At 36.4% G+C, this 22,813-nt stretch overlaps 1 protein-coding gene across 1 annotated transcript in view; it reads left to right on the top strand.

Moving 5' to 3' along the window:
- Positions 1 to 22,813, top strand: part of ATP2B1 (ATPase, Ca++ transporting, plasma membrane 1) — a 117,929-nt gene that overhangs the window by 28,330 nt on the left and 66,786 nt on the right. The window contains exon 2 of the mRNA XM_011933534.1: positions 21,437 to 21,865. Coding sequence (XP_011788924.1) covers positions 21,658 to 21,865 — 208 coding nt within the window. The 5' untranslated portion in view covers positions 21,437 to 21,657. The remainder of the gene's footprint in view (positions 1 to 21,436; positions 21,866 to 22,813) is intronic.

The raw sequence follows: 22,813 nt of genomic DNA, 5'->3' as shown, positions 1-22,813 counted from the left end.
TGTCTTTTATGCTTTCCTTTAGGTTTTTGATTAAAGAGTGAAAAGGATGAACATATAATTTAATTGGTATTCTACTACTGGTGGAATTCTGAGTAGTCACACCCGATTTTATGACACTGTTAAGAAGAAGAAATGAACATTGGTATGAGGTTTGGTATCAGGAGAAATAAGCAAATGAAAAGAGTTGAAAGAACCAGTTCATGTATTTTTATGGAAGTAAGTAGTAGTGTAATGTTACTTCCAGTACAGTTTTCCTTTGAAGGTAGTAGAGGAGGATGCAGAGAGGGTACATTTGTTCTGTGGCATTTTCAATTGTAAAATGAGTAAATCATAAGTTTCATTATAAGCTTGGTCTTCTGTTTGTCCATTTAAAGTGTGGTGAATCAGATATTGCCATTAGTGAATTAAGAGGAGAATATTTGAAGGACAAATTAATCTCAGTTGGAGATTATTCCTTAAAATGTTCATTAGTGTGCTAGAAAGATTTGGGAGAAGGTATAATCACTACCTCCCACTTCCCAGCATACAATTGAAATTAAACTCCTGTGGATAAATCACTCAAAACAGCTGGGCTCTGCCTAGGAGTACCTCAAAAGCTGGGCCCTAGATCCATGTAAAATACAAGGTGTTTAATATCCTACAGGGTCTGTATTCAGTATCACTTGTCAGTGACAAAGGAAGCTTCTGTCTGCTGATCCTTTTGTATCCCTGCACATGTACAGAGTATTGGTTAATCTTTAAAAATGTGAAATGCTTTTCAAAGTAGCACTATGATTGTTGTTTGTTTGTTTGGTGGTGGTGGTGGTGGTTTTTATTTTTGAGAGAGAGTGACTTCTGAATTTTTGGTCCATAATGCATTCTAGTTCCTACAGAGTTTTCTTCTGAGGAGAGAATGTGATTTGCCACCGTATAGAAAAGGATCACTTTTTTTGTTTGTGTTCTATAATAATTAAAAAGTCTGCTTTATAAATTTGGGAATTATAATTCTTTTAACAATGAGAATTTAGAAGGATAATTATCTTGTTAGACTGTGGAGCCAGAACATTTTGTTTCATGTGTGTGGCACAGCTATAAAATGAATAAGCTGTATCTGTTTGCAATTTTTGTACTCAGTTAAGTAAAAGTGGTGTCTTCACTTAGGGAAGACTGCATTCCCCAAACTTTGCATATTACTTTATTATCCTGTTAAAGCAGATATTACCTACGTAAACATCAATAGTAGAAATATTTTTCTCATTTAAAAATGGAAATGTAGCTGGTTGTGGTAGCTTATGCCTGTAATCCCAGCTCCTTGGGAATCCCAGCTACCAGGAGGTGGAGATCAGCCTGGGCAAGGTAGTGAGACCCTGTCTTTACCTAATATACATATTACATATATATATAGAGAGAGAGAGGGAGAAAATATTTTTCTAGACAATTATGACTTTAAGATTAGTGTTCTTAGTGTTCTAAGGCATATGCACTTGTATCTGATGCTGCACAAAGTCTGACAGAATACATCACCAATAATTCTAGCAACCATCAATTGTGTAAACCTTGTCTGTAATTTCTTTTGCAATGCCTTACATGATTCTGTACATCCAAGGTAAATTCAGGAACTATTTATTGTTGAGGGTAAATTGGAAACCTTCAGTTTTAACCTTTTTTAATCTGTACTTCCCAGAGCCTCCCAGGAGCACCTGTAATGGGAGAGAGGAGATTGGGAGATTCTCTAAGATTGGGAGGTTCTCCATCACTGCACTTCTTTCCCTAACCTCCACCTCACCCAAACCGCTAGCTTGGATTTTGTGTTTTACATATCAGACATAATTAACCCCCTCCCCCAACGAGGAAATATTTGATGACAAATTTCTGAAGTTTAAAAAAAATTCTCCCAGTCTAAATCGATTTGTTAAATATTCTTCAAGTAATGTTATTTTCTGGGAATGTTTTATTTGTTTTTGAAATAATAATACTAAAAATAACTCCTGGCTTGTCAGGAAACTTTACAGTAAAAGTAATATCTTTCCCCAGAAAGTTAACAGAACACCTATAACTGGAATTATAAATGTGTCTGGGGCAATCCAGAAAGGACTCCTTTCTTACCTGTTTTATCAGAGTCAGGTGAAATATTTTGGTGGTCCTGAACTTGAGTTGTGGTGGTCACTTTTTTTTGGAATGTAGTAAAAGCACATCATTGCTTCAATTGTAAGTTGTAAGACAGCAGTATATATGGAGAGGGTGCAGATTTTATATTTGTGTGTTTTTCTAGCAGTGCCATTTATTCATTTAACAAATATATAAGTGCCTAACTTGTGTTCGACCACATACTTAGGCTTATTGCTAATATAGCAATAAGACGTATTCTCAAAATTCAAAATAATAATTTTAAAAGACTGAGGAACTACAGTAATGCTGCTTTCAGAATACAAGTGGTCATCCATCAGAATAGATTGATTAACTTGTCTTGAATATTTTCATTCTGAAAGATGTAAGTTGACATTTATATAACGTGATTCTCTCTATACTGTTAAATTTACTTATTATGTGTGAAAAGTATAAGCCTATTGCTAGAACAAATTGAGGTTTTCTAGTTCATTTTTAATGAACAATTCTTGGATTGTAAGCTAGACAGGATCTTTTCCCTTTTTCAGTCTCTTTGTGTTTCCTTAGTGTAATATGATGCGTTTCACGTAATAGGCTTTATTAAATATTGATGATAAAGTTGTTGATCCCTAAAACACAGGACACTTCAGGATTAAAATTCCCAAGAATTTTGGTGGCGGCTTCTTAATACATAATATCTTGAGTTTCTGGAATACCTGTAAGAGCTTTTCAGATTTTGGTTAATCTTAGCATGTGACAATTTTAAGTGTTCAAATATCTGATCCAAGCAAGTACACTTTATGTAAAGGCTAGTGTTTTCAGTATGTGAACAATATTTTACATTTACTTGGTAGTCTGTTTTTTGTTTTTAATTCTATACGTTGCTTTTCCAAATAGATGATTTTCTCGGAGAGGTGTGGTTCTGTGCCTCCGTAACATACATGCAAAGGCAGAGTGCTGAGAAGCAAACCACACTGACTGGGTTTGAATCCCAGCTCTGCCCCTTAATAGTTGTGTGAACTTGGACAAATTTCTTAACCTACCTCACTTCAGTTTCCTCTATTATAAAATGGAAAATTGATTAATACCAGTCTCATAGGAGCACAATAAACCCAAAACACTGTTGAAATGTTAGCTGTTGTTACCATCATCATTAATAATCATTCACTTTATGTAAAACTGGCAGCATAGTGCTCTCTATATAGTAAGCATTCAGAATTGGGTGGTTTCTCATTTAGATTTGGCAGCAAGCCAGAGGTAGTACTTTGAGATGTGTTTGCTAGTATAGGCACAAGTTCAAAGAATTTATTTCTATTGCTGCCTTGTGACCAGACGTTTCCCATTTACCCATCCTTATCTTTCTCCAGATTCCTTTCCCTTTTTTTTTTTGCCAATTCTGAAAGGCTCTAATCAGACACTGCTTTGAACCCTGTGTGAACTTCATGCCTACTTTTTTCCTCTTTTACTGAACTATGAATGATAAAAGGTTAAAAAAAGAATCAACCAATATATACTTGCCACAATTGTAATTAAATTGTGTAATTAGTAGTTTGATTGATTGATTGATAGATACCACCTTCAAAGGAATGTAAGTTCCATGGAGACAGGGATTATTGTGTCTTGCTCACCACTATGTCCCCAACACCTACCATGCAGATAAGCCTTGAATGAGGAAATGCTATATGAATACCTGGTCTTTTCTTGCCCATGTCAGTAAGAGGTTAAACAACCTGAAAGGCAGTCTTCATCTCTTCAGAAACATGTAAGTTAATTGAGGTATGCAGTATACAGGTATAAAGAGCTAGAAAAACCCAACTTGAAATGCTCAAATAAAAAACTAGCTGTAAACTATTACTTGTTGTTTATCTCCTGATTGTATTTTGGAAGGAATGATGAGCCAGTGCTAGCTGTGACACCTCCTGTGCCACTGGTTTTACTCATGTCATATTCGTAACATTTCCTAATTACCTCATCAGCCCTCAATCATAGCTGATATGTGTAAGACCACTGCTGCCCTAACCTTAGAGATGAAAATCCATACACTTCAAATTAAAATTTGGCATAATAAAAAACAATTTGCAGCTATCAGGTAGAAATGTTGGGTCCTTATGAAAGAGATAGTATGCAAGATGTCGTATTTGTTGTCTTTTAGTCCTCATGGCAGCCTCACAGTGTTAATAGCAACGTATCTAATATTTTATGGACAGGATTTGTAACTGTTATGTATGACCACATCTGAAATTTTGTGGTTTTAGAGGGAATAGAGAGAAAAAGATGAATGTGGTAAGTTGGGAAGAAGGAACTTAGCTATTTATTGGACATTGGGAGACAGTGAAAAATCAGAAGTGCTTTTGTATTTAAGTGGTGGATACTTTGAAATAGGAAAGACGAGAGCAGCATATATTATTCTGTTAAACAGTAGTTTGAAGTGATATTAATAGGTGCTCTATGGGACAAAAAGGTAGGTAAAAATAAGTTCAGAAAACGTTGCATATAATATTTCCCTCTTTTGGATTCACAAATATGCAAGGCTATGAAAAGTATCTGGCTGAAGGAAACCTATTTAACTGTACTGAACACAAAACACCTTTTTTCACAGCACAACTATTAACATACTATGAGAGAGCTTCTCCAGCTCACCAGTTTGGAAGTCTAGTCTAGAGGAATTTGGAAGTTCTTAATAGAAATAGAGTTTTTGTGTTTGAGTTTGAGGATAGGACTAAGATTACTGTCAAGATTTTGGAGATGAAAGATAAATGAGGCTTAGAATTATAGTTTTGTAAATTCAGCCAAGTGGAAACAAGAGGCAAAACTTGGAAAGGAAAATACAGATATCCAATTGTAATCCTGAACCCATTATTGAATTGCATGTGGGACTTTCAGATAAGGCACAGTATTTCAGTACCTCAGATGTATACAGATACTGCACTAGACTTAGTATGATTCACAGTCATTGGGTAATGAAGGGTACAGGTAGTGTTTATAATTAGAAATCTAGAGTCATAAATTTGAGTGCCAGTGAGATGAAAATAGAAGACCCCAGACTCTCCTGTGGTGGGTGTGGAGGTAGTGGTTGGGTGGGAGAGAGGCAGAAAGTGCATAGGGGAGCCAGTCAGAGACACAAGGAAGGGTCAGAGAAATAGATATAAAATTAGAATTGCACACTCAAGGTGGCCATATGTGCTAGATAAGAAAGGAATAGAAAGGAATATACATACATCAGAGAGCTCAGTTTCTTTTTCTTCCTTTTTAAAATTTTTTTATTTTTTAAATTTTTTTTTAGAGGGAGTCTTGTTCTGTCACCCATACTGGAGTTCAGTGGTGTGATCTGAGCTCACTGCAGCCTCTCCCTCCCAGGTTCAAGCGATCCTTCCACCTCAGCCTCTCATATAACTGGGATTGCAGGCGCCCGCCACCATGCCCAGCTAATTTTGGTATAGAGACAAGGTTTCACCATGTTGGCCAGGCTGCTCTTGAACTCCTGGCCTCAGGTGATCTGCCTGCCTCAGCCTCCCAAAGTGCTGGGATTACAGGTGTGAGCCACCGCACCAGCCAGTTTCTCTATTTTATATATGAGAAAAATGAAACCAAGGGAGATAGGGCAATTTGCTCAGGATTAAGTGCTAGCAGAGTCAGAATTAGAATTTTGTCATTTCGTTATTGCTTCTTTCTACTCTAGAGATTTCAAACAGGAAGAGATTGTTAATGATGATACTGAGGTATCTCCTCTCGGGATAAAGGAAATTTGCTGTCTCTGAAGGGACCTCTCAGGATAGGGATTGCATCTCTTAGTAGTTTACCATAGTAAAGAGTCTGAAACTTACAGACCCTGAAGCCTAGTATTTCTACAGCTATCTAATTTTTGTCTCAGGTTCATATTTACAGAGTTCGTGAGCTTGATATAAAAATCAGAATGTCTGTTAATTTACAGTTAAAAAAAAAACTGCCTTGGGAAACAGACTCTCAGGTGTTGGCTAAGCACATTCTCTTCCCTGTAGATTTACCACATGGGAAACCACATTATAATTAGGAGGTTGCTTAGTGAGTATGTAGGCAGAACAAGTGGTATGTTTGGAATGTGTGATGGACTCAGGCTTTTCTAAACTTCTCAAAGACCGATTAGTTACCTCATCTGGCAATTGGGGGTAATAATATTAAATAGGGCATTGGGAAGAGTAGGTGAAAGGATCCATGTAGAGTATACTGTAAATTGCTAAACACAATGTCTGGCACAGGTGTCCTACTCTTAACTCTGGTAAGTAGTCAACATTTTAATCCCTCAGTTAGGATACAAATACTATAACCTCATTGTGAGCTTAGAAAACTCTTCCTTCTAAATACTGCTTGAATGAGAAAGGCCAGATTTTCTTTTCCTCTTCTGATGATTATCCTTTACCTGTGCTTTCATGGTTGACCAACCCATTTCTGACTGTTAAATGCTTTTTTTCTTGCATTGAGTTAAACTGACTCATTCGGTTGACCTAATGTCAGATCTTGAGTCCTGGGCTCCATTTTGCTCTTTTTAGGTTGCTCATTTTGAATGTTCTGCTCAATCCATTTTATTAGATTGAGCTCTATGAAATTGCTGATATTCTACTGATTTTCATCCACAAAAATGACAGTGTCATGTGGCTTAACCTAATATAACGTATAATTATTTTAAATTTTAATTCCTTTCAAATGATCCTAGCAGTTCCTATTCTATGTCAGTTGATGAGGTCTGAGGCCCCCCCAACTTTTTTTTTTAAATGTATAAGGCCTGAACTGTTATTCTTCTTTCTCTGTGATCAGGTTCCAAGAAGGTTCTTCTGTTGTATGCGGGCGTGTGTCTTTTGTGTAGTATATCATTTTTCCTTTTCTCTTTACATTTAGCTCAGATCAGCATTAACTAGGTGAATGATTACTTGTACTTCCTTAACTGATAGTTTACGTTGTGCATTTATTATTAATTTTTTTGAGTGTTAAGCCAAAGTTTGCTGCTCAGTATGCATTCTGTTTATGATATCCTAGGACATAAGCATTAATTTTAAAATCTTCACAGCTTTGGTAAGGATATTGTGGATTAGTACCAGGATTGGCAGATTTCTTCTGTTGTACTAGAATTTCAGTGTAATGCTGATAGATCAAAGTCAGAATGCCTGTTGGATACTTTGTTCAATACTTGCACGATGGGATCTTTCATACTTCAAACCTCAGCATCTGGCAGTATAGCCAGGTAATAAGCCTGCACATGTACTCACTGAATCTAAAATAAAAGTTAAAAAAAAAAAAACCAAAACAACAACTACAAAAAGTCAGAATGCCTAACAATTGAAAAAAATAAAAACTTTGGTTTTATTTTGTGCACGTAACATCCATTGCATTTAGGAAATAATCTGTATTTATTTCTTTTTTACTTATTTTTAAATGTATTTATTATTTTTATTATTATTTAGAAAAGAATCTGTTGGATTGCTCCTCTGACAGGTTAGCTCCTTTTCCCCTCCTGTTTCTGGTTCTTGTCCATTTACAGTATGTCAATTCTACATGATTATATCTGTCTTTAGGTAGATACGTTTCTGTGTTTTCCCCCTGAATATTGTGTCACAAAGAGTTTTCCAATTTCGTATTTAGTTTCCTAGTCATTATTTTTAAATCTCTAAGAATCTTAAACAGTTAATCATCTGATTTTAATTGTGAGAAGAAAACTTTTTTCTCCCACTGGTGTGTCACACTCCTTTTCTTCTTAAAGTTGACCATTCTGGTTTGGAGATCAGCAGTTATAAAATTATAGATATGTAATACATCCCTCTTGCTTTTTAATTCTTAAATAGTATTTGGTGTCATATATAAGGACATCACATTCATATATTGAACTGAATATTTTTGTTTATTTAACAAATATATATTGTGTGCCTTCTATATCACCAAGCTAACTTAAGCATTATATAATGTATGCAAAATAGGAGTTTATTAGAAACAAAATATTACTGTTAATTATTACCATAGTTATTACACTTAATAATATACACTATACAGTTCATTGACTGTTTATTAAGTACCAGGCACTAGCTCTAAGACATTGGGATGATTCTAAGATACTTCGTGTGGTAATTCATTTAATCTGCTCAAAAATTATGAGATGGGGGTGATATCCCTATTCTACAAACGAGGAAGCTGAAGCACTATGTAAATTGTTCAGGGTCACTCAGCTGGTACGAAAAAGTGCCGGGAGGAAATCTAAGAAGCTGTTGACCTCTCATCATCCTAGTTATGATTTCGTGTTAGGTCAGGCATCCTCTGGAGTGCTGAAAAAAATCTTTGCTTCTTTGGGATTGACAATCTTTTTTGCTGGCACCTGAGATGGGCCTTGCTAAAGGACATCCGTTTGTCTTCAATATCATTGCTACATGTTCTCCAGGTCAGTTAAGTTACCCTGTGTTGAGCAGTTTCTGTGGGCAAGGTACTGTTGCTGGAGTGGTCACTAGGAGATACAGAAATGAACAAGACCGTCCTGCCCTCAGCTTACAGTTTAATCAGGAAGAAAGCTATGTACACAAGAAAATGCAGTACATACTGAATGTGTTAAAGAAGCTTAAAAAGATTATAGAAGCATAGATATATGTATTTTACTTCCATGCCATGGGGTCAGAGTAGAAGGAGCATTTTAATTGTTCCTTGAAGAAGTTAATACAAAGGCAAAGAGAATCAGCTATCGTTCATTAGGGAAACTCTTTAGTATGACAGTAGGAGACTGTTACTTGGAACTTGTCCAGAGAGAGAAAAAAGGAGATGGGAAATCTAAGAGCTATATTGGAACAAATGAATAAGAGAAAGGATGCTGATTTGGGCCATGGCACTTATACTGAAGCTGTCAGTATCAGTACCTCCTCTGTTGATCTGCTACATGTATGATCTGTTGAAAACCTCGTGAGAGGGGAAATGTTTATAGGCTAGATGCTGTGCAGCTTCCATCACCATCTTGAAAGTAATCCCTCCTTATTATCTCCCTGGTTCATTCATTTTACCTTTTGCAGTTGGTAAGAATGGAAACATCTTCTCAAAAGATGGTGCAAATCTCTCTTTAGGCTTATAAAATAATTTCAATTGCCTGTATTAAAAAGTTACCAGAAAGAATTAGGAAGTCAGGAGCTTTTGACAAAAACTGTATGTTTTTTCTCCCTCAGTCCAAAAATAACCCAGAGTTTTGGTTATATTTCTTTTTTATGTGTGTGCTGGTTATCTTATTTTAGTTTTCTGTTAGGAGAGCTTGAGGATTTTAATAACATTAATCTTTTGCAATGTAAATTTTATTCTAATAAACAGTGAAGCAATCTGTTAGCCTCTGTAGGGGCTATAAAAGAACACGAGTTGTGACTACTGCTCTGCCCTCAGGAAGCTTAAATTGTAAATGAGAAGATGAAGTTTTAAGAAAACCTCCAGAGGTACAAATAGGTAATGTGTTTTTACATGGTGGCAGCTTTTTTCTGTGTTGCCTTCTTGTTTTCCTGTGTTCAGCTATATTAAACTGTCATTCACACTGCAGTTTTTTAGCCCTTTCTCCAGCCCTGCACTACTCTGCTTTGATTTAGATACATCCTAGACAGTGAAGCTCTTGAAGTCATGTACCTGGCTAACATTTTGTGTTCACCATATCTTTTGTGATGTTCTCTGCAACACTTAATTGTTTGTTTTGGCTATTCAGATTCTTTTTTGGTTCCATATGAATTTTAGAATGATTTTTTCTAATTCTGTGAAAAATGGCATTGGTAGTTTGATAGGAATAGCACTGAATCTGTAGATTGCTTTCAGCAGTATGGCTGTTTTAACGATACTGATTCTTCCAGTCCATGAGCATGGAATGTTTTTCCATGTGTTTGTATCATCTATGATTTCTTTTAGCAGTGTACAACACTTAATTGTACTTGCTAGTATGCTTGTCTTTCTCCCTCATTTAGACTGTAAACTCTCTGAAGACAGAGCCTTGGACATAGAGTTTACTCAGATACCTTTGGGACTGGGAAGAACTTTGGAGAACAACAACAGGTGTTGGGGGACAGTGATAAGTTTAATATTGGTGATTGCATTTGAAGTACAGCAAGATACTCAAATAGAAATGTCTGTTAACAGAACATCGCCTGGCACTTGATTAAGGTGGTAGATGTAGGCCATAATACGGTATGAGTTGCCAAGAGGCCTGTGGAGAGATCCCTGGGTAATACCCTCATTTAAGGTGTGGTAAAGATTTTTAAAGGGAGTGAATGTGAGCAGAGGAGGATGAATTAAGAGACCTGTGAGAAGAAGTAAGTGATACAATGGACAGGAGGGAACAGTACTGTCAAATGACACAGAAGTATAGAGGAGGATGAGGATTGATAAAAAGTCTGAGATCATTAATAGATGATAGCTAATAGAAGATGGCTCTTCATAGTGAGCCATCTTAGTAGTGTGTGGACTGAAGAATGGATCCAGTTTGTCAGGGTCAAGGTGAGAGTGGTCCATTAGGAAGAAGCATTGCGAATAGACCTTTTTAAGAAGTGGGATAAAAGGAGGGGGGGACAAAAGAATAGCCTGATGGGTTATCAAAATCCAGGAGAGACTTTTTTTTTTTTCTGTGGCGGGGAGGTGGACAGAGAAAAATGGTCTTTTATGTAATAGAATGTATCTGAATATTGGCTAGTCTAAGTGAGGAAACCAAGAGAAAGGGGATGGAAGTGGTGGTAGCCTGCAGTAGCAATCAAGGAAGCAAGGTCTTAGAGCAGACTTGAGGACCCTGGAAAGAGCTAGAGTAATTTAAGAAAGTCTTGGAATTGAAAGAGGAACATGACAGGAAGTTAGAGATGTGTCTGTGGATCATGTATGACTGAGAAAAAATTGTGATGGAACTAAGAACTCAATTTTTAAACTTTTACCAACATTGCTCAGCCAGATGGTATGTCTATTCAGGGGTAGCTAATTAACCAGATGGGTGGTAGGAGGATAAAGAGCAAGTGAGACATAAGAGCCAAGCTGGAGTCACTGACCATTGAGAAGTAAGCATTTTTAGGGAGGCAAGTGTTGATTAGAAAGGATCTTGACTACCTTTGAGCTTGTAGGTCGGAATGTATACACAAGGTTCAGTAGAAGTGAAGAGAAATAAAGTGAGTAAGTTGTTCACTGGAGAGGAAATTTTGAAAATAGAACAATTCCAAGGGATGATAAGTTTTAACTTGTGGCCCTCCCCTTGAATAGCAGGTAGAGAATACAGAGCAAAGTCTTAGAATGAAGGTCAGGAATGTGTGAAACCAGAGAGTTTGAAGGATCATCATGTTGTGATGGAATGAGTTACAGTTCAGCACATCCCTGTTGCCCATGTTCTTTGCACTTTGGTGAGTTAACCATAAATAAATTTTTGTCTGATATCTTCTTAAAATAGAATTGACCTTAATTTCCAGCCAGATTGTTTAAATGTTTTGTAAAAGTGAATATTGATTTACTGAACTGTTCTTTAATAATCACAGCTGGAAATTGCAAAAGATCATCGACTGTCAAACTGTATAAATAAAAAGAGATAAACAAATGGGAAAGTGCCTTCTTCCCTTAATTCTCTATTCAGTTGGTGAAGAACTGGAATAAATCTTACTGAAATCTAGAGTTTTTAATTAAGAAAACAGAAAGCTCATGTTAAATTTACAGATAAGAGTTATGCCTCTCAACATTGCCAACTTTATTTTTGTGAGCTCTTTTCAGTGACATAATGAGCATCCTGTTTCCTTAAGCATGTAAGTGTAGGTTCTTGTGAATTGACAGGATAGAAGCTCTTAAGAACTGAGTAGGCCGACAGAGCAGCTGGTGTGACATTCAAGTGTTCATGTTGCCTTCTAGCTCCTGAACAGAAGGAAAAATACAGTTTTAATTTAGAAATCTCTTCTTTGACTATAGCTGAAAATTTCAACACCAGTGAGACTGGAAAATGATAGAACATTTGGTTCTCATATTTAACTGGAGATATAGTATGTTCTTATATTTGGTAAACTGCACAGGATTATATAAAATTAACTTTATTTTTTGAGCTTTTCAAAAGCTTATTCTACTGGGAAACTTACTGTAAAGATGAAAGGTTTCTAAAATGCCTGAATAGAACAATAGAATAGGAGAAAACAAAGTAGTTTATTTTGTGGGATAGCAAGAGAAGGTAGGTATCTAAAGTTCTCTGTTAAACTTTTAAAAATTTAATACTTTTTAGGTGTTTAAAGTAATTTAACATATGTTCAGAATGTATCAATATGAGTCTCCACATTTTTTAAATAAATTATTTGCAGTGTTTATGTATATTTGTGTATTATAAGGCTTAAATGGAAAAATACTAGTATACTTGGTACTAAAAATCAAAACACAGAAATCTAAGTATCAACTCAAGTAATGTTTTTAGAAAGTAGTCTGCTTTCGGTTATCCATGCACGTCAAGAATACCATAGTAGGCTGGGTGTAGTGGCTCACATCTCTACTCCCAGCACTTTGGGAGGCCGAGGCGAGCGGATCACGAGATCAGGAGATCAAGACCATCCTGACCAACATGGTGAAACCCCGTCTCTACTAGAAATACAAAAATTAGCTGGGTATGGTTGCTCATGCCTGTAATCCCAACTACTCAGAAGGCCGAGGCACGAGAATCGCTTGAACCCAGGCGGAGGTTGCTGTGAGCTGAGATTGTGCCACCGTACTCCAGCCTGCCGACAGAGCGAGACTGTCTCAAAAAAAAAAAAAAAAAAAAAAAAAAAGCGTAATAAAGAACCATGAGTAATTTGCTTATATTTGTTTGAGGAAACTTTTGGATCAAGGTGACAATTCAGCAGTTTGTTCCCTAGTCAAGGTTGAGGCTACACTTACTATCAATAGTGGCTCTCCAGATCAGTAGCATTAGCATCACTGTTATCTGAGAAGTTGTTAGACAGTCTCATGAAGTGTTCGATCAACTGAGTGAGGCTCAGCAATCTGTGTTTTCACAGGTGATTGAGGTGATTCTGGTGCATGCTGAAGTTTAAGAACCACTAATCTCTAGTGTGTTAACTGTTAAATTTGTTCTGGTTTTGGTAAATTCAGAGGGATTGTTTTTTGTTTTGTAAGTACAACCTTGCAAAATTAGACCAACCTCCCAAAAGACAGGTATCATAAACGTTTGGGATAAGATGATACCAACTGACTTGACCATAGACCAAAAATGTCTATAGTTCAAGATACCTGTGTTTGAGATCATTCACATTAAAATTTTATCATATACTCTGCTTAATTAAGTACTCTGTTGGCATGAATAAATAATCTGTACTGAAAATGACAGCTATCAAAAGCCAAAATAGTTATCTAACAGCCCCAGGGAGGGAGGCGAGTCACCTATTCTTTGGGCTGGCATATTTCTTTATAGACTAAAGGCTCTGGGAAACAGGAGCTGTGCTTGGGCCTTTAGGATAAGAAAACTGGGTGGTTTTTTTTTTTTTTAACACTTTCACTGAGCCAGACTGTTACAGTGTGGTTTCATCATTTTAATTGAATTGTGGAATTCTGAAATATGAGAGAAACAAAATAAATAGGCCCTGTAAATGCACATGCAAATAAATTATTATCAATAAACGAATCTCGTTTCCTCTTACTAAAAACAGATGAAAACAATTTTAAAGGCTGCTGTGCCATCCAACCCCTCCCTACTGACTCCTTTGACTCCTTTGAAAAAAGGGACAAACAGTGGAAAGTGAAAACAAGCAGCTAGAGATGACAGTGTAGTGGGAATAAGAGTCAGACATCAGAGAAATGAAGGCAGCAGAACATTTCAATAGTCAGAGAGTGGTTAACAGTAGAGTAGCAAAGGTTGCTAGTAGGTTAGATTAGGGCTAAATGTGTCCATTAGATTTAAGAACACAAGGGGTCATTGGTCACCTGGAAGAGTAGTTTCAATGCAGCATAAAAGAGGAATCTAGATTTTAATAGGTTGATTTATGAGTGGGAGATAGTGTAGAAACAGCAGATTTTGGAGCGGATGATAGGTATGGAGTTAAGTGTTTTTTTCACCAAATGGTCTTTACTGGGTAAGATTGTTTTTATTATTATTTAGATCTACTTGCCAACTTTATTACCATGTTTATTTGGCAGATTTTTGTTTAGCATAGGTAACCCTAACAAATTATTTTTCAAATAAATGTATTATTTCTTTCAGACTGTATGAAATATTATAATTCAGTATTATTTCTTTGCATACCCTGAAGAATCTAAGACCCTGGTTAAAAAACATTGCCATGTAGCAGGCGTGTAATTCATTTTAAAATCTGAAATATCCTTTAACTTATTCTGTTGTCTAAAAGGATTTAAAGGAAAGCTATAATATATCTGGCATACCAAGATGGTTTGAAAACTCCTTGAATGCTGTGACTTTCTCTTAACTCATCTAACACCTAACGTATTCTTTTAAACAAAGTGTTAGGAAGTTTTGTTTAGCTCTGCTATTTAAATTGTGGTTGCTTCCACTGTAAAATCTGTTTTTCAAATTTATTTTAGCTTATGGTTCAAGAGTACCTTCTGTGTTCCAGACAGTACTAGAGTTAAAAATGAATGGTGGCCGGGCGCGGTGGCTCAAGCCTGTAATCCCAGCACTTTGGGAGGCCGAGACGGGCGGATCACGAGGTGAGGAGATCGAGACCATCCTGGCGAACACGGTGAAACCCCGTCTCTACTAAAAAAATACAAAAAATTAGCCGGGCGAGGTGGTGGGTGCCTGTAGTCCCAGCTACTCGGGAGGCTGAGGCAGGAGAATGGTGTAAACCTGGGAGGCGGAGCTTGCAGAGCGAGACTCCGTCTCAAAAAAAAAAAAAGGCACAGATTCTCCCTTGAGTTACAGTTCATTGGGAAAGACAGAGAGGTAAACAAATCATTGCAGCTGTGTGATAAAGGCTATAATAGGAGAACAAATTAATGCCTTCCTTATTCTAATCTAGTTGTTTCCCACCCTGAGAGATTTGCTAAAGTATTCATGCCAGGTTTATAACTGACAGCAGCTGTAACTGCTGTAACTTGCCCTTTAAAGTACTGTACTTAGTCTCTGCCTCTGGAAGAGTCTACTAGATAAGTAAGTTACTTAGGGAAGTAGGACTAATTTCAGTCAACACAGACACGGCAGTGGTATTTAGGAGTCCTTTGAAACTAATAAATCAGGCATTTTAGATAATGCTTATTTTCTGCTTTATCAGCTCTATAAAACTAAAATCTTGTTTGGTGAATTTACTCTTGTTTATATGTTATTCTTTACTCATCTAATATAAATTACTTTTCTAAACAAGCAGTATAGGCTTAATGATCTTTTATGTGAGTATGTATGTTTTCTTTAAGCCTCTTAAAAAGTGAGAAATGTGAGTTGAGTAAATTTAAATTTGAGTCATTCCTTGATTTATTTAAAACATTTTAATGAAATAATTTGAATGTACCAAAACTTTGTAGAATAAACTCTCTACCATTCTTAATCTTGTAGTGTCTCTTTGATATGTATAATAATAGACCATCTGCTCCTTTCACCGTGAGAGTGAGATATTACATGCAAGCACTTATACTTAAGTTTACAGTAAATTATCATGGTTGAAAGACTTCAAATTTTTATGGTGTGAATTGGGTAAAAGGTTATTGTCTTTCTGTAGAAAGTGACTACATCAGAAGGTTGAAAGATCATAGTCTTTTTGGAAGACTGATTTGAGTAATAATAAAACTCCAATCTCGTGTTAAAAAAAAAAAAAAAAAAACAGATCCTAGTCTCTCTTGATAAGATATGGAGATCAAAGATGGATAACGCATGGTTTTTTGCCTTTAAATAACTTTTCGGTGTAATGGGCCATAAATTTAGGCTAAGTTATGTAGTATACTATCCAAACCTTCTATAGGACATTTACAGTGCTAAGTTTCAGATTGTCCACACTGATTGAGAATCACTGCGGCTGTCTAGGAGGACTGGATGGGGTAGGGCTGGATTTTTTAACTCATGAAGTAGCTGTCACTGTCAATAAAATGCCATAGCAACCACAGTGAGAAACAGCTATGTAGGCTAGTTATCGCTCTTGCTGTAACTATGTCTGTGTGTAAAGGAAGTGGAATTCATTTTATGTTAAAGAAAAAAACACACACAAAATAAAAAACACACAATGAAAATGGAGATCTCGAGTTCTTTTTTGAAAACCTGTAGTCAAAAATTATTTTTTAGTTCTTTGTCAGTCAAATGGTGCATCTAATGGTTAGGGTGTCAGTACCAGTTTTAAAGTACAGTGCCAGTTATTTCCCTGATAGTAGTAGCCTCCTTAAAACTTGTATATTGTTTATCCTGCGATTTTAATTGCAGCTATTTACTCTCATGTTTAATGATTTTGTGAGTATTTAATGCTTGCTTTATTTTATAAGTATCTTTATCCATTTTGGAAGTAGACCATTATGAGTGTTTGGTTTTAATGGCCATAAAATTAACTATTGGATTTGATCTCCAGCATCCCTTTAGCTGTTAAATTCTAGGATTCTTTACTTTGTGACCATGATTTAACAGAAAAGTCTTTTTAAAATAGTGTTTTATTTTGATTTTGATTTAGTAACTTTTATAAAATGTATACTTGCTTAATCACTCCAAAAAATCAGTAATTACTCTGAGTAAGGTATCATATTAGTAGTATATTTGGGTCCAGGGAATAAGCTCTAATTGTGTACAGTTTATGTCAAAGTTGATATTAATTTATGAGATGGTACACATTGACTTCTAAACACCAAAGAACTAAAAATTTGAAACTTAAAACTTCATATTCTCGTTAAATGAATGAAAATGTCTTTTTCTTTAGAAGATTTTTTTAAAAACCCTAAATCAATAATTTGTGTTCATATAGAACCAGTCATGGATTAAGTCCCTTTGTAAATACTAGTTTTGGATTTAAATACTTTACTGAGACATGTAGTAAAACTAATCAAAATTTGACTTAACATTTAAATTATTCCAGTATATCAAATCGTATACTGATTCTCTTTTCCTCTAGGTTTAAAAATCTTTTTTTTTTTTTTTTTTTTTTGAGACAGAGTCTCACTCTGTCGCCCAGGCTGGAGTGCAATGGCGCGATCTCAGCTCACTGCAAGCTCTGCCTCCCGGGTTCATGCCATTCTCCTGCCTCAGCCTCCCCCAAGTAGCTGGGACTACAGGCGCCCGCCACCAAGCCTGGCTAATTTTTTGTGTCTTTTAGTAGAGACGGGGTTTCAGCATGTTAGCCAGGATGGTTTCGATATCCTGACATCATAATCCGCCCGCCTCGGCCTCCCAAAGTGCTGGGAGTACAGGCGTGAGCCACCGTGCCCGGCTGAGTCTGGATAACTTTCACACAACTTTTCCTTGATTTGTAAAGTGACCTTATGAAGGAAGGAATTGATTGAAATTATATTATTAACCAACCTGTCTCTTTATGAGCTCTACTAACTCCTAGGATATAATCATCCTTTTGTCTTTTTCTAAGGCCCTAGCCATTCACAGTAAAGATTATATGTCAGTAAAAGTCCACCTTGTTGTTCTTTTTGAATATTGTAACCATTTTTGCCCGACTCCAGTCTTCAGCTACCTGTGTGTGTATGTGTGTGTGTGTGTGTGTGTGTGTGTGTTTTGTAATACCTCAAAGACTACCAACAGTAGTTTGTTCAGAAACAACCTTTATTCTGGGCTAAATTTTGTAAGCCAGGAGGCCTATATGTGCTTTCTTTAAAATCTCCCTCTTCTTGCGCCTCAGCTTCCACTTAACGTTTTTTCTTACACTTTTCAAATAGAAGATAAAATTCTTTTCGAGAACAAAGAGAAGCAAAATAGATGTTCTGCTTTCTGTTATATATCAGTCCCAAAGAGCGTTTGTCTCACTTGATTGTCATGTTGTAGCTAACAAGTGAAAAGCAAAACTTTTTTATTGTCCTTAGTATTTTTGTCAATCAGCCAAGTAGAAGAATGGAAGAGTAGGTAAAGAAGAAAATAGTAAAAGGAGCTATAGATGATCTAGAAATAGACAACAACCTGCTGTATAATTTGCAGGATATTGGTAATTCAAATAGGTCCACTTTGGGAAAGTGGCTCATTTGCATTTGGTGCTTTTGTCTGAACTTCCTTTAAACAGCGAGGGAATTGAGCGTGATTAATAATCATGTGCTTATCAAAGCTCTGTGTCTTGCAAAGTAATAGAAAACTCAACCCTGGAAGGGCATTTATTGACAAATTACGGAAAAGATCAGTGATAGGACAAACTTTAGTCACTGATTGACCCAGGGGCTCAACTGATGTCCAGGATTGACAAGCACATGCTCACTCGCTCACTCTCTCTGTCTGCTCCACGTGCTGTCTATTGGATCCATTTTCAGAGACTTTCCCCCTGTGGTATCAGATGCCCACAGTAGCTCTTCATGTGTCTCTCAGATTTGTCTCTCAGATTTAAGTTCAATTAGAATAAACAAGTCTCTGCCCCAGAGTCACAGCAGAAGTCTTGTTCCCACCCATTGGCTCTTGTTAGGTCACATGCACATTCCAGAACTGATGATCAGCATGACTGCTGGGGATATCTGGGGAATGGGCATGGAACTCTGCTCAGACTCTGTTGAGCATTGGGGAAGCACAGATTCCTAAATGAAAAGTGAGGCTGTAGCTGAAAGATAGGGAAAGGGATGCTGAGGTGGCAAATAGCAAATACGACAGTGGTCCTTCAGTTCTGATTTATTGTATAAATGGGTACATTTGGTATTATTTCACGATTTTGTGACCTACGAAAACTTCCATTTTGACCTATTAAATGTGAAGATGTAAAGTGGAGGCTGTTTAGTGGATATAGGTTCCAGTCTTAGCTGCGTTACGTATCCCTGTTGTTGAGGAATTAAAAGGCATTCAATGAATAACATTCTTTTCCCCTGCTTGAATTCTGTGAAAAGACAAATTGGCATATAGGAATAAAAAAAAAAATCAGTTTTATTACTTATGAAAGCGGGAATGGATGACTTGGTTTTTGTGTGACAACAACAAGGCTCTAGTATTGAACCCAGAGCTAAGTTATTATTTACCTCCACTCCAGTGGGCTTTTAAACCTTGGGGTCTGCCCCTAAGAATTTAAACTAGAATACATGAGTCCTACAGATACCTGGCTCCCCACAGAAGGCAGAGGTGAAGAAGCTACATATGTCTAGTTTCTCTAGGAAAATCTCTTACCAGGCAGGTCATTTCACATCCATGATGATTGATGGGGTAGCAGGCCAGGAGTTGTTGAGGAAAATTCCTCTTTGTGGAAACCAGAGGACAGATGAACAAACATGCCCTCAACACACAGACTTATCTTAATTATTTTATTTGTTAAATAATAATCTGTTTTAAGGTTAGTGTGATGTTCAGGCCAACAGACTCTGGATATAGAAACCTAAGGAGATTATCAAATAACCACCCTCTCCAGTTTTTCAAGTTGGATTATTATAATAATTGATGTGTGCGTAGGAGGGAACTCACTTTGCCTAGGAGATGAGTAAAATTGGTAATAATTAGACAACCATAAGGATCTATGAAGTGGGAGGAAGCAGGCAATGCAAGAAAATGTCTTGCAGAATCTATAACTATCACATCTTTGCAAATTTAACCTAAGGCAAGCAAACTTTTCTCACCTAGCCATCCTCAACTCACTGATATGAATTCTAAGTTTTTAGCCCATTCTCCAGTTCAGTTGTTCTCACAAGTGTGCTCCCTAGACTGATAGCATCAACTTCACCCCAAAAATTGTTAGAAATGCAGATTATTGAGCCCCACCTTAATCTACCTGAATCTAAAAATGCTTGAGGTGTCGGGCCTAGCAATCTAACCAATTCTCCGGGTGATTCTGATGTATGCGGAAGTATGAGGACCATATACCATGATTACAGACATCTTCATAACAGTTTCATAGCTGAAGATTTATTGCATTGACCATTCTAATCTTTTCTAGTTCTAATCATCAAACATTTAAAAAATATTTTTGAGTGCAGGTAGATTGCTTCAGGTGGAAAGAAGTTGAGTCTGTAAAATGGAGCGAGAGAGTCATGAGCAGTTGGGGCTGCATTTTCATCTTGTAGGTTTAGATTTAGTGGCATGATGCCTATTTCAAAAACTAAATGTAGCAGCGGAACACTCAGGGCATTGTATGTGTGAGATATTAGAATGAGGAAGAACCAAGGGATTAGTGATTCTAATTTGCGTAGAATAACTTGAAGATCAGGAAGAAAGGGGGTTATATACAGAAGAGACTTTTCAAAGGTAGAGTTAACTTAGTAACAGACTGAAGCCGGAAAGGATGGAATCAAAGATGATTTAAGATTCCTAGCTAAGCTGGTAAGTATAATGGTGGTGGCAGAGCTGTTAAATGAGTGAATGAGTCCATCGTTGGGCATGTTAACTTTGAGGTGGTTGTATGGAGAAGAAAGCTTATCTTTAGTCAGATTAGAATAATTGGAGGAGTTGAAAGTATGATGAAGAAATAAATGTAATGCATATATTCATTCCTTAGACTTTTACTGAGTGTCTACCATGTGTCTGGTACAGTTTTAGGTTCTCAAGATGTAAAAATGGACAAACTGTACCCTCAGAACTAGTACTGTAGATGGAGGGAAAAAAATAACACATAAACAAATGAACAAGATAAATTTAGGTAATAAGACTGGGCAAGGAAAACAAAAGAGTAGAGAATTTCTTTAGATGGGGGGGTCAAAGGAAGACCTGAGGTGGTGACATGTGACAAGTCATATAGAGTATAGTTTTTGACAGCCAAAAGATGGTAGAGTCACAGAGTGGCCAATGAGAATTACAGGAAATAATAATATTAAAGGATCTGTTATGCTTTTTGTCCTTTCAGACGCTATTCCATATGAAAGATTTGCAGAGAGAAATCCAAGTATAATGTTAAAAGGAACTTGGGCTTGGAGACAGTCCACCTCAGACATTTCAGCCATTTGTTAGCTGGGCAGAAAACTCACTTTCTTGAAGTCTGCTCTTCTCAGTAGAAGAAGAAGGAGTCATACTTCATGGGATTAAATTGTAATGATTAAGTGAGAGAATGAATTTAAAACAACTAGCATAGTGCTTGGAACAATAACACTAATGCTGAGTGGATCATAAAATTCAGTCATGTGAAGTGCAGTTTCATTTAATGTTGTTATAATCTAATGTCTTTTGATACACAATTTATTTAAAAGTTGTACTTTGATCTGTTATGCAAAACACTTTAAAAGCACAAGACTGAAGTTCAAAAATATTTATATTATTAAATAATGTACTTTAGCTACCGGATGACATTTAGAAAATATGCTTATGTGCATAATACTCTATTAACTTTTAAATATTTTCTTCTTACAGATGTGTACATCTCATGATTGATACGGAGAAACTAGTCATGGGCCAAAGGTCAAGATACTTCTCTGGGAAATGTTGCTGCTGATGCTGCTTTACAAAGTCATACAATGAGTGTTTGGTTTAAGAAAGATTTTCATATTTAAAAGATTTTCATCTTGGAAATACATCAAGTGAAAATTAAATTCTTTTGGGAAACATTTTCCTTCTGATATATTATACTTGTAATGGGCGACATGGCAAACAACTCAGTTGCTTACAGTGGTGTGAAAAACTCTTTGAAGGAAGCTAATCATGATGGAGACTTTGGAATTACGCTCGCAGAGCTGCGGGCTCTCATGGAGCTCAGGTCCACAGATGCATTACGAAAAATACAGGAAAGCTATGGAGATGTCTATGGAATTTGCACCAAATTGAAAACATCTCCCAATGAAGGTGAGTTTTATTATGCTTGTTTTTGGTTCTTGTGCAAAGAGTTCTATATATTTGGCTTAAAAATAAGCATGCTTATATTATCTTGGTGATTGAATGATTATGACATAATTATAGTGACATTAAAAATGGGTTATCAGATTAGTACAGGTAAAGTTTTTATATTAACATAAATGTTGCAAATTAATTTATATGTTTTAGATTGGCGGGATGAAATATTTTGTTCCATTATACATACTACTGCTGCCTGTTTATGACAAAAAGATTGTCTTCCCTTTGAACTATAAAGGATGGAACCAGGCTTGGATGCCTCCCAGGGATTTGGTGGAAATAAACTCTCAGATCACTATCGTTCATTTTGCTGGGTGGCTTAAAATAGTTGTCACTGTCAGTAGCTGATTGAGTTGGTTTTAGCTTATGAGGCTTAACCTAACCTTTAATAATTAGCTCAGGAGTTCCTAAAGCAAATGAACTAGATTAGACAGAAGTTAGTTTTTCACCTAACAGACATTTCTTTTAATAAAACTAGTTTTCAGTCTTTGAATTATGTTGAATATCCTTGTTTTCACAGAAGCCTTTGGTTTCATAAATTTGTATTTGTGGCAGATTTTCTTTTTGAGAATCAAAAAGGAAAATTCATTATAACTTTCTGGCATTATGGTCTTTGAAATGATTTCAGAAGATTGCCTTTTATAAATTAATCAGATTGAACATAAAATTAAGGTTAGGACATTTCAGGAAAGCATTTCCAAATTGTAAAGGCAGAGTTGGGAAGGGACACTTAAGAGGATGAATGGGGATTACAATTTATTTTATTTTATTTTATTTTATTTTGTTTTATTTTATTTTATTTTATTTTTTTTTTTGAGACGGAGTCTGGCTCTGTCGCCCAGGCTGGAGTGCAGTGGCCAGATCTCAGCTCACTGCAAGCTCCGCCTCCCGGGTTTACGC

This window comes from Colobus angolensis, unplaced genomic scaffold, assembly GCF_000951035.1.
Source record: "Colobus angolensis palliatus isolate OR3802 unplaced genomic scaffold, Cang.pa_1.0 Scaffold10, whole genome shotgun sequence".
Classification (NCBI taxonomy): domain Eukaryota; kingdom Metazoa; phylum Chordata; class Mammalia; order Primates; family Cercopithecidae; genus Colobus; species Colobus angolensis.
This window is presented reverse-complemented; position numbering and strand designations above follow the sequence as displayed.